The following is a 12,061-nucleotide window of genomic DNA, read 5'->3' as shown; positions in this document are numbered from 1 at the left end:
CAGGGAGGCTGAGACAGCTGGAAGCTGTGGGGCAGATGAGGGAGCCACACAGAAAAAGAACCCAAAATACACACAGCCCAGGGCCTTTGCTGTCTACCAAGACACACACGCATAGGGTGAAACTCCACAAGGTCTGGCAAAGGGCATCCAGGAGCTGTGAGCTGATGGTTCCCAGAGCTCACCTTTTTTTTTTCCAGTTTTTCCAGAGCTTCAACCTCAGCCCTCTTTTCCTTATAGTTTACACATTCGACCCAGCCAATCTCAATCATGTCCACAGCTCTACTTATATTATGCTATTGGTAACTTCCAAAACCACATTGTAAACATCACTACTAGACCTATCAATTCTAGTCTCCTCCCTTATATACCAGGCCAATAGGTCCTACTGATTACCTCTCCTAAATTTATCAATCTGTCTCACCCTCCCAATCTCTGTACCACTGACTCAGTGCAGGTCTTCATTTCACACTTGCATCACTGTGTTTTCCCATTAAATTCTAAGCAACTCCAGGATCAAAGGACCAAATTCTTATTATTCATTTTCATATCCCAGTGTCACGACATATAATTTTAGCCAACTAAGAAAGGAATTATATATAGAAGTTGAAAACCAACAGATAACTCTTTTGGGAAGGGATGAAACTTAAAAGATCATAAGATTATTTTCAGATACAACCTGTATTAATTAATCTCCCCTGGAAAATATTTTGCTTAAACTTACAACTCTAGCTTTGAGATTATAATTATGTAGACATCAGGTTACTTTGCTTTCTAATGGTGTTAGAAGTCACTTACCTCAAGAGGAGTCCAAGTAAGGAGCTGCAGCCTTATGAGAGGGTTGAACAACTTTGGCAAACAAAGGCCAATATAAGCATCCTTGTAGGACATATAGTATTTTGAACGCCATGCTTCAAACTGTGATTTAATACAGTCAATTGAACAGAAACTCTCAAGGACATCTTCAAAAACCTTGCCGGACTCTTTTGAAATGCGATCTAAAACCAAGAATAACAAAATCCCACAGAGAACCATAATTTAGTATGAAGTAGAAAAAAAACCAATTCAATATTCACAGTGTTTTTCTATTTTTGTAGCTTGAGTATCAATAAGATAGGCTAATTAATAAAGAATTAAATATTAACCACAACTTAGAAGGATAAAAAAAGATAAGTTTAGGTATCGATTTGTCTGTTATACAAACTAAAGTATAGCTAGTCCTCATTTTGGACAGTTCCAATGTGTACAAGTTTCTGTTACCAGGGTTTAGTTAAATAATACCTGTGACCCAACAACATGGTTCAAATTTCAGTTACCATGGTATATTAACTATAACTGTATTAAAGTACAAACTTTGCTGCTAGTTTTTCAGTCCACAAATCACTGTGTAAATAACAGCTGTGCATAATGATCAGTGACCAATCTCACCGCTTCTTGCAAAGTCTGTTGGTGATTGCAAGAACTGACAGACAGCTGGGAATAAGATATTTATATGATGCCCCATATGACTTGGGAAAAGGGAATCTTTATAATTGGAGAGTTAAGTCCTGACAGCCTTCATCACAAGATCAATCTTAACATCACTAATAGTGGGACAATCTAACGTTTGTCATATGATATTATGCAATAAGAAACAGCATACTGTATAAAATATTCTTGCCAAAAAAAGAGAAAAGTTTAACCTGACTCTAATCTAGCCTTCAGAACCAAATTCCAGTCTACAATACAATGAATGGAAAAACAAGTTAAACAACACCATGGGTAACCATATGGACAAATCAAGAATGCAGGCCACTCTACAAGACACAAAGTGGCCTGATCTCTTCAAAAAGTTAATGTTTCAAACAAATAATAGTGATGTGTGAATGTGTAGTGTACCTGTGGATACTATTTTACTCTAGATTAAAAAATGTAACAACCAAATGCAGAGGATGAGCCTTGGGTAGATCCTGGCTTGGAAAACACAAACAAAAATAACAAAACAACCTTCAAAAACAGTTCCAAAGGTTTTTGGGGGATGTCATTGAGGAAAATTGAATCTGGACAAGTTATTAAGAAATTTTAATAGTTAATTTTCTTAGGTGTGATAACGGTACTGTGATTATACAAAAAATATCTTCATTTTTGCAAAACACATACTGAAGTTTTTAGGAGTGATATATACATGGTATATACTTATATACCATGATGTATATAAGTTATTTTCAAACAAGTCAGCAAAACACACGCACACACCACCCCATGTACAAAAAGATAAAACAAATTTGGTGCAATCTGGGTGATAGGTATATGAGTGATCACTGTGCTACTCTTTCAAATTTCCTATATGTTTAGAAATGTTCACCACAAAAAAAGTTGGAGAAAAATAAGCTTCTCCACATGGCTTTCAGCCCATAATTCCAAATAATTATAGCCAATGGTGGGAAATGAAGACTTTTATTTAAGGATCTTTCTGGAAATGCCCAGCACATAACAGTACTAACTATTCCTATAGGCTGAAATTATTCATGATTACCACAATCATGAATAATTTCATGAACAAAAGCATTACCTTTCTATATCAAACAAACTGCAGTTAGAGCTGCCCGCAGGATCTGACATATTTTTCAGTCAATTAAAATTCTACAATTCTGAAGAATAACATAATAAACCCTATGACAATGTGTTGCCCCTATGTTTGAGAATTCATCATGATATTTAGTCATAAAAATCGGTGCAAGTTTTTGCAATTAAGAAAAAAGTGTCTGGTTCTAACGCAGAGGGCACAAAAATTCAAACCATTTCATGGTAAAACCCACATCCAAGTAGAAACCAAATTGACAGCGAGTCTCATTTCTAAGTAAATGTCTAACCTTTTTCCAGATTGAAGTTAGTAATATCTGTAGATGTTTCTTCGTCATCACTGGAAAGACCTTCAAGATGATCGGCCATCTTACCGGTTTGTTCTCTGGCTTGTCTACGACGAGTCCTAAACAACAAAGATCGAGTTCCCAAACTAGATAAAAGAGATTCCTCCCTTCCCAAACAAACCAAGAGCAAGCATTTTTAGAATTACCTCCTGGCTTCCCGCTCTGCAATCCGACGTTTTGCATGCTCTTGATACAATGCCCGATCTCGTCCAAAGGAATCAAGATTTGGTGCCATCAGAGCTTTATCTGTAAAATAACAATGGTTAAAATTAAAAGCCTTCCTTCAACAATCCTGAGGAAAGAGTCTACACAGAATAAGCCATTATAATAGCCTGCTTGCTAATCTCAACAGGATTCTGCAATAACTGGTAACTGGGGTAGGTTTTTAGTTTAGAACAAATCTCAGTATTATTCTGTGTTCCCATGAAAAGAAGTAGAAAAATTATAAAGAATTAATTTCTTTTTAGGAGTTCAACAACCCTACACAAATGCAATTGAGCTTACTCATTATTTTTATGTCTAAGTAACAGGACTAGTTTATGCTATCATGATGGACCAAATAAATTAAAAATCTAAATTTACCTGTGCAGAGGGAAAAATAATAGATTACATTTTTAAGGAAAAACCTAAGTATCACATATTGAATGATATGAAATGACAGCAAAGAAACAAAGGTAGGAAGACATAAGAAAACAGCTTTGTTGCAAGAGTTTAATAATTTATTCCACTTTATTCTAATTTTCCTCTGTGAAAATTTATTCTCTATCACTATTTTTAGAACGCAACTTTGTAGACTGAAAACTGTATCTAAGTAGGACCACCTTTTATCTCTCAAACACTACTCTTTCATAGCATATTTCCCTTTCGTTTTTTTTCCCGATTTTCCACCATTTTCTAGCTTTAATTAACAACTTTTCTATTTAGATTTTTATTTCAGTCACCATATTTTTAGTTTCCAGGAGACAGTTCTTGTTCTTACATTATTCCTCTACTATAGCATCCTATACTTGGATTGAATAGGATACCTTCTACTATCTCCCTGCGGAGATCAAGTATGTCTTGAAGTTTTCTTTTGCCACTAGCACTATCCTTGTTTCCTCACTCCCTTTGGTTCTATTGCTTGTGTTGGTCTTTCTGATAACCATTAACTGCCTGTTCAGATATAAGAGTAAGATTAAAAGCTCTGTGGGTGTAGGTGGGAGGCATCTCCATCAGATCACTCCCGTCAAATCTTTGGTTGGGGACCCCCAATGTTAGTATCTCAGGATATTTTCTCTAGACCCCCTCTCTCACCAGAAAAGATTCTTCTAACCTCTTGCCTAAAGTAGAAGGAGGGATGGGAGAAACATCTGTCTGCTATATTTCCCTCATTTCTACATTTGAGTTCCACACTATGAAGGTATCCTGGAATATACAGAATGGGAAGCAAACAACCCATGGGACTGGGGGTGGGAAATCATATGGAAGATGAAAGACATTCATTTAAGGCTTGTGCCTTTTTTTCCCCTGATACCAGAGATGTGTCACCAAAATCAGCACAGGAAAAACAAAACCAAAAATTGGCTCTCTACTTTAGTGTATCCTATCCTACCACTTTTATAAACTGAGTTTTTCATTCATATTTCAAAACAGCTGTGATACTACGAAGAAAGGTTCCAGAGTTCACTAAATATAATGAAAGATAACTACGATAAACAAGATGTCCCAACCTCACCTCATTTGTGATTTCACTATACATCCTACACAAATACGCTAGAAAATGCCAAACTACAGAAATGATTACTGACTCTCTAAGACATATCCTTCATTAAAGAAATATTTTAAAGAATATTCCTATACTAAATGCTTAAAACATCGCTATAAGTTTTATAATATTGGGGGAGATGTGTTAATGTAGATGACTCAAGTGATAGCCCCCTTCATTTTTGTTAAGAACTACACACAATTAACTGTGGATAAGGGCTTGTATGTGTATATCCAAACAGAGGAATTTCAGGCTATTCTTTGCTTCTTTAAAAAAAAATCAGAAAATGAATTAACTCTTCAGCGTCTCTTACAATTAATGCATATTCCCTCTAGGACAGTATTTTTCAATTTCCCATTATCTTTCAATTTCTTTCCAACTTTCAATCTAGTTAACATACATTTCAAGTCTTCAAAGTCCACGTAAGCATGCAGCTCATATTATGAAGAACAGAATATAGATGGGAAAAGGTATCTGATGAAAAGTACATCTCACATAAACCATCTAACTTAAAAGGAAATTATTTCCCTTCATAGTATAATGGTTACCTGTAATCTGCCCCAGAAATCTGCTTCTGTCTGGATCAAAAGTGATCTTGGAGGGATGCGTTTACGTGCCTAATATCAACAATCCAATTTAAACTTGTGTGGCAAAAACAGAAGGTCAAAGCCATTTATATGGCTCACAGCGGAATCTGCCTCAGATCTGAGGGCCATATTACCATCTCTTTATGTCTCTCCAAAACCCATTCAACACACTGAAATCTAAGGATGCTTTTTCAGGGATCCAAAGTCTCCCTGACTTACAGGATACCCTGTATGGCAACGTACTGCTTTCAGAAAGAATAACATTAGGGCCCTTTGTACTTGGATCACCTGGAGTGATTATTCAACAGGCAGATTTCAGGACAATCAAAGACCTACTAGGAATCTCTAGGGATAAGACAGGAAATCTGCATTTTAAATGAATATCACAGGTAACAGTGATGCACACTTGTTTGAGAACTGTTGACACAGGGAACAAAAAGATGACAAAAGAGTCCACAAGGAATCCATAGGAGGAAAAGGGTACCCAAGGATATGGAGGGCAATGGGAAAAATGGAATTACAAGCTTTAAAACATCTGGTTAAAGAATCTCAGCTAAACTATTTAAAAAGAGGTTTCCAATTAATTTTGGTTTTCTGTAACATGTATTATAATTAAAGAAATATAAATTCAATTTCTACATTTCTACACGGAGTTTTGAGAATTGTAAGCATTAAGTGATTTACTAAAAAACCCAGTATATAAAGGCAAACTAGAGAAAGGAACATGTAAAAGGAAAATACAAAAATTTTGCTTTGTCCAAAAGGTGAGGCTCAAAACTCCCCTAATCTTAAAGTTGTGTCATTAGTTATGCAATAGCTCCCCCTCTTCCTCACCACAAAATTTCCCAATCCCTAAACTAAAAATCTTTGTGATCAACAAAGCATTTGTATTTGTGTTATCAACAGGATGAAAATGGAAAGAACAAATTAGTTAAGGCCAAACAGACAGCGGTTTTAAGATAAAATACTGATAATGCCTTTTCTATACCCTAAAGGAGAATGAAAAAATATGTCCAAAGAATAAAACTGATAGAATATTTGTGCGCATGTTTTTGAGCTCCTTTGTGAAGTCATACTTTCTTAAATACAATTCAAGTACAAGCTATTGTAATTTTTATATCTACCTGACACAAGAGCAAGGAAACTTGTTTCTTTAAAAAAAAAAAATGCTCTGAGATCTATCATTTTTAATTAGGCTGCACTAAGTAAACAAGGTTGTTTAATGAATAATAAAAACCTTCAAGATGGACTGACTTGAATGGCTTGAAAACTCCGAAGATTCATCTTTAATATCATCTTGTCGTCTTTGGACAAGGCGTGAAGCTCGCTGTTTGTACAGCTGATGTATTGCGGATTCAAGTTCATTAATCAGTGGCACCTGTAAAAATACAACACACTCCGTAACACCAAACTCCTCAGCTGCTTACTCATTTGAGGGTTCCACACTATTTCCGGATTTCTGAAAAAGTACCCTCTCTATGGACAGAATAACCATGAACAACCATGAATCCCCAAGGGACACAAACAGCAATTCAGTTTTACAATGTTTAGGAAATATCACTTCTTTTTAATCCATGTACAGAGCTATAATGTCCAATGCCTAGTTATTGGAGCAAAAGTTTGGTTAAGAAATGTAACACATCAATATTAATAGAGAGAGCAAGTAAAAAAATGTCAAAAACTTTAGTGCTTTTTCTTCAGAGAATATTTAAGTACTTAGAAGTCTCTTTAATGGCCAGCTTTAATTTTCCAGCAGCATGTTCTGTGGTGCAATTTTTGTAGTTTAACCCATTACCTCTGTGTAATACCAAAAAAAAAAAAAAAAAAAAAAAAAAAAATGCAATGGCTCTATGAGGAAGTAAGAACATGCATTTGCTAACTGCCCAACTTTGGACATTTAAATTGTTCTGCTACTCACATGTACCAAGAACCTGATAGTAATCCATTATACTATTTTGCAGTTTTATTACATATTTTAAATGTAAACTGAATGATTACTAGGGCAAATAAAATTTCTAGCTATTACTAACCTGTCTGAAATCAATATATCTCAAACTTAAAAAGTTCTTCTTTTCCTAACAAATGTTTAAGTTTTCCATATTTTGTAATAAAATTCTTCACATGAACTGTCAGCTTAGAAAGTCAATAAATTTTTCCAGATTAATACCCATCGCTAAAGCATTTACTTGATTCAGATAGAATACAAAAGCTTACATGAGACCTAACTTAAAAAAACAAACAAAAAAACCAGAAAACTTTCTCTTTATATAAATACCTTATATTATAACCAAGTGCTATATAAAACTTTCATAGAACACTAACAACCACTACACATACCTGAGGAAACCAGAAATTCTAGTTTCCTGATGGTTAGTGCAAATGGAAAACACATTATTTAGAGTTTGGGAACACTGGCACCAAGTGTAATAGCAGCTTCCTGAACTCAACAGACTGCAAATGGAAAATAAAAAGAGGCAGGTGGAATACAAAGATGTCTATAATAAAAGCAATTTTACATACTTGCATGATTCCATTGCAAAAGCAGCAAATGTTTACAGAACGGACAAACTAATGGAGTCATTTTGTTCTTTAATATGCCACACCATGGGCAACAATGTCCCCAAATCTGCAATAATTATCCTTGACAGCTGAATCCAGAGATTCTATCATTAAAAACTAATAAAATCTGATTTTTTAAAGCAATTATTGCCATATCACATTGTGACTTACACTTTCCCACCTCACCCTCCTTTTTAAAAAAAACACGCAGGACTAAAGACAAATGTACCTAAGATTCATTTTTTTACTTCTGAAAATCGTTAGCATTCCTCTACTACAACAGCTACGTACCTGAGCTCACATCATACAGAATTTAATTATCTAATTTATAGTTAAGATTCTGATATGACAGTTATTTTTCTCTTTAGGTAATTGGAATGCCTTTTAACAAAGCCCAGAGAAAAACTCTACAGAGAATAAAAGCTCTAAAATACATTTTTAGCTCTCATTCAAATTTGTTAAAAATACTGATTTCTCTTAAGAGTATGTACCATGACAATTTCTTTACCCTCTCCAAACCCAAAACTGTTACTATTTTAGAACCAAATTTAAGGCAAAGAACATAAAAAGAAAGATGACTACAGGGAAACAAAATAATGAAAAGTTAAAATAATTTTTTTTGTTTTTTGTTTTTGGCCAAATGGTTACAAATAATTTAAAATTTAAGTTCAAAGACCTTAAACTTTTATGAGGAAAGAGGAAAAAACAAAGGAATGTTTATCTTTTTTATGGCCTTACCCCAGAACAATACTGTTACAGCATAATAACTAAATTGAATATTTATATCTATCCAATAGTTCCTAAATATTTCCAAGATGACAATTTATGATATTATCAACTCAGCTGCACTCTCTTAACCAAACTGATTGCATATGAAGATGTCAGAATAAAATATCCGTCTTTAAAAGAGGGTATGTCTAACTCTCTTTTAATTAAAATGTAATCACCGTAAAATATATAAGGTTTAAGATCTGCTCCAAAAACATCTAATTCTGTATAACCGTCTTAACACAATCTGCAGTAGACTTCTCTAGGAACAGGATAATAATCAAGGAGAGATGAAATATACTAATAATTCAGCAACTTAAAACTGTATGAAATAGGTATCCTACTACTCTTTTTAATTCAAGAATGGTATGATCTGGCTGATCATACTACTGTCAGATCTTTTAGTATTAATGGTGCTTGCAAGTATGAGCGTCTAAGTTTACTCAAGTAAGTTCCAAAGTGAGACCAAGATACTTCGAGCTCCCCAGGGACAAACCTAACTTTCAAAGTATGGTTAAAGACAAAAGATCCCTTCTCTTGTCACAAAGGTTATGAGACCACCTTCCACAGTATTCACTGGCTCAGAAGCACTTTACCAGTAGGAAGGACACAACTGCCAGCTTTGATATGTAGGTCCCACTTCCAATCTTGACACCAGCCCCCCACACAGAGGAACATCGTCAAGCCTATGCTTCTTCCCTACCCATCAACCTAAGCGACTGATTTGCCACAAGGGTTATCATAGCTCAGACTGCAGTTGCTTATCCAGAAACAGTGAATGCTGTCTCATTCTGAATCTGACCAGACTGACTAGAACCACGAAGACCCATCAGGAAGACACAGTTTGGCAGTATTCCTTTGCCAGTCTTTAGTTTTAGGGTATTAAAGTTATCAACAGAGATAATAAAAAGTTAAAATACTTGTTTAAGCATACTATATGCTTATATATTCTATACTAACCTGCACAATCAATGATAAGGGAAAATGTGCCTTCCAATTCAAAGTTCAGAGACAAGATATTTAAAGTCTGTGATATTAAATGTTTTTAAAGGTAAGGCAGCAAAGTCCACAATGCTTAAAAACCAGGGCATCAAACAATATATTTATCTTAAAGAAAAATAATCAGTTAGGAGGTCAGTTGCAAAATTAGCTATGTGCAGCTAATTTTTAAAAATGCAAACAATAAATGGTACAATAGAATGCAAAAACTTGTGCCAATCAACTAGCATACTGAAGAAAATGAACTTGGAAAAAATGAAACCTTAAAAGAAATTATGTCCAATGAATGAATGGTTTCTGAAATGAATGAAGCAGAGGCTTATTTAGAAGGAAACTATTAGCAACCAACTATCTAGGGTAAAAAATGAATAAATAAAATAAAATTTTGCAACTTTATGTGTATTTAGAATTACTTGTAAGAACAATCTAAAAATAAGTTTAGACCTAAACCATAAAAAAGAAAATTCCGCCAGATGAGTCCCTTACAGTCTAATAATTCAGAGCAGGCCAATAATCTACCATTATATCGAGACAAGATTTGCCAAAGTCTTATTTAAATGCAGTTTGAGGTATTTTCTTTTTCTTCTGTTTTCGCCAAAGGCACTAAATTGCCCCTGAGAGATAATGCCACTAATGAAGTGATGAAAATGAAGCATGAATTTTCATCACTTCTAAAGCTGAATTCACAGGATATTCTCTGAGAACTACAGAATGTTCTACACAAGGCTGTCTAGGCCTCCCTAGAATTGCCTTATTCAAAGAGATTAATATTTTTGCATTCTTACCTTTTCACTGAAACACTCAAGCAAGTCTTGGACATACCCTCGCATTTCTTGCAAAAATTTATACCGTTCACCAATACCCCCAGAAGACCCTTCTAATCTTTCAATAGCCCTGGTAGAGTCCACTCGGCTTTGCAGATGTTTCTCATGCTGCTGTCGATTTGTTTTGTGCAATTCTTTCATGGAGTCCAACCTTAAGAACACAAAAGGATAAATATAACACATTTACATCCAAAAGTCTATGCCATTAGGACTTATAATAATGCATTTAGTTCCACTATTAGAACACAGAAATACTTGGAATGGCATCTTTTCATCTGTACTGCTTTTTTTCTCAACAAATAGCAGTTTACAGACTTCACATAGTTATTTGGTGGGCTAACCAAAATCTGTTTTGCTTGTCCCCCCATATCTTGACTACACTTTTTCAGAGTCCAAGAAGTGCAAACTGAGAACTGTCTTCAACAAGATCATGGAGTGGCATTTTTTTTTTTTTATAACTTTTCGAAGCTTCCAAAGAAGTAATCCAAGAAGGTAGCAGAACAAAGTGTGAAGTCATCTTCTGTTTAGCTTTTGAAGATGGGCCAGTGAATCTTCTTTGCCGATATTCTGCATCTGCTACCCCAGACTACATGTTGCCTGAGGGAACCGAAAGCTAGAGGACAGGTCTTTAAGAAGTTGATCTGCCCTACCTGTCTTTAAGCTGTTTCTTTACCAAATCAATAGTAACGGGAGTCATCTCATTACTGGGAGTTTTGAAAGGGATTGTATTATCTGTTTTTTGAGATTTGGCATCTGATGATCCATAGGCCGTATAACTATAAGGAATGCCATAGGATGAACCATAAGGCATTGTCTGGTAAGTGTTCTGGTAGTACATATTCACTTCAGTAGGCTGACTTGCTTGAACCTAGAAAAGAAATGGAATATATATGAAAACTAGTAATTAAAACCTTAAAAAAGAATAATATACCTTTAGGGTTTTAAAAAAAGGCCAAAACTTATACCCATTTCTCAAACAGTATGTAATTAAAATAAACAGTTGCAGAATTCTTCAAAATCAAATAAAGGTAGGTTTGAATAAATGTTCTATCTCTTGATGGAATCACTGAATTTATTTCTAATAATTTCCAGAAAAAAAGATTATCAGAGAAGTTCAGAGTTGAAAGGGACATTAAAAATAATCCAAGGCCATCATTTTATCAATAGAAGAGGATAAATGACTTGCCCACAGTTATAGAATAAATGGGCAACCAAAGATTACAACCTAAAATTTCTGATATCCAGTCCAAGACTTTCCCCACTATATCCTGTTTTCTTAACACCACTCAAATGCAGGCAAATACTCCCTCAAAACACTATTATCAAAAATACTTTATATTTATGCAACTTTTCCCACTGTACTATTTATTACTGTAAAACAAATTGTTACAACTATTTGGGAAGATATTTGTCATCTGTTTCCATAAGTTTTTGCATTATTGAGAAAGTTATCTTCTTCAAAATAATTTTTAAAGTTCAAAAAAATAAGCTATACAGAAAAGAAACATTCTATTTAAAGCAGTGGGTTCTCTAACTTTAGTGTGTATCAGAATCACCTGGAGGGCTTATTGTTAAAAACACAAATTGCTGGACCCCAGCCCCAGAGTTTTTGACTCTGTAACTTGGGGGGGTGGCGGGATAATGTGCATTTCTTTTTTTTTTTTTTTTTTGTCT

The 12,061-nt window shown here is 34.6% G+C and overlaps 1 protein-coding gene across 1 annotated transcript in view; it reads right to left on the bottom strand.

The window, feature by feature from the left end:
• The window catches only part of PAXBP1 (PAX3 and PAX7 binding protein 1), a 32,886-nt gene that overhangs the window by 10,658 nt on the left and 10,167 nt on the right, over nt 1-12,061 (bottom strand). The window contains exons 7-12 of the mRNA XM_008584084.1: nt 11,038-11,255; nt 10,349-10,538; nt 6,492-6,615; nt 3,053-3,152; nt 2,850-2,965; nt 796-995 (exon numbers count right to left, since the gene is read on the bottom strand). Of these exons, the coding sequence (XP_008582306.1) occupies nt 796-995; nt 2,850-2,965; nt 3,053-3,152; nt 6,492-6,615; nt 10,349-10,538; nt 11,038-11,255 (948 nt within the window). The remainder of the gene's footprint in view (nt 1-795; nt 996-2,849; nt 2,966-3,052; nt 3,153-6,491; nt 6,616-10,348; nt 10,539-11,037; nt 11,256-12,061) is intronic.

The sequence above is a fragment of the Galeopterus variegatus genome, unplaced genomic scaffold, assembly GCF_000696425.1.
Source record: "Galeopterus variegatus unplaced genomic scaffold, G_variegatus-3.0.2 Scaffold3144, whole genome shotgun sequence".
Taxonomy (NCBI): domain Eukaryota; kingdom Metazoa; phylum Chordata; class Mammalia; order Dermoptera; family Cynocephalidae; genus Galeopterus; species Galeopterus variegatus.
The sequence above is the reverse complement of the archived record's forward strand: the minus strand, read 5'-3'. Positions and strand labels throughout refer to the sequence as shown.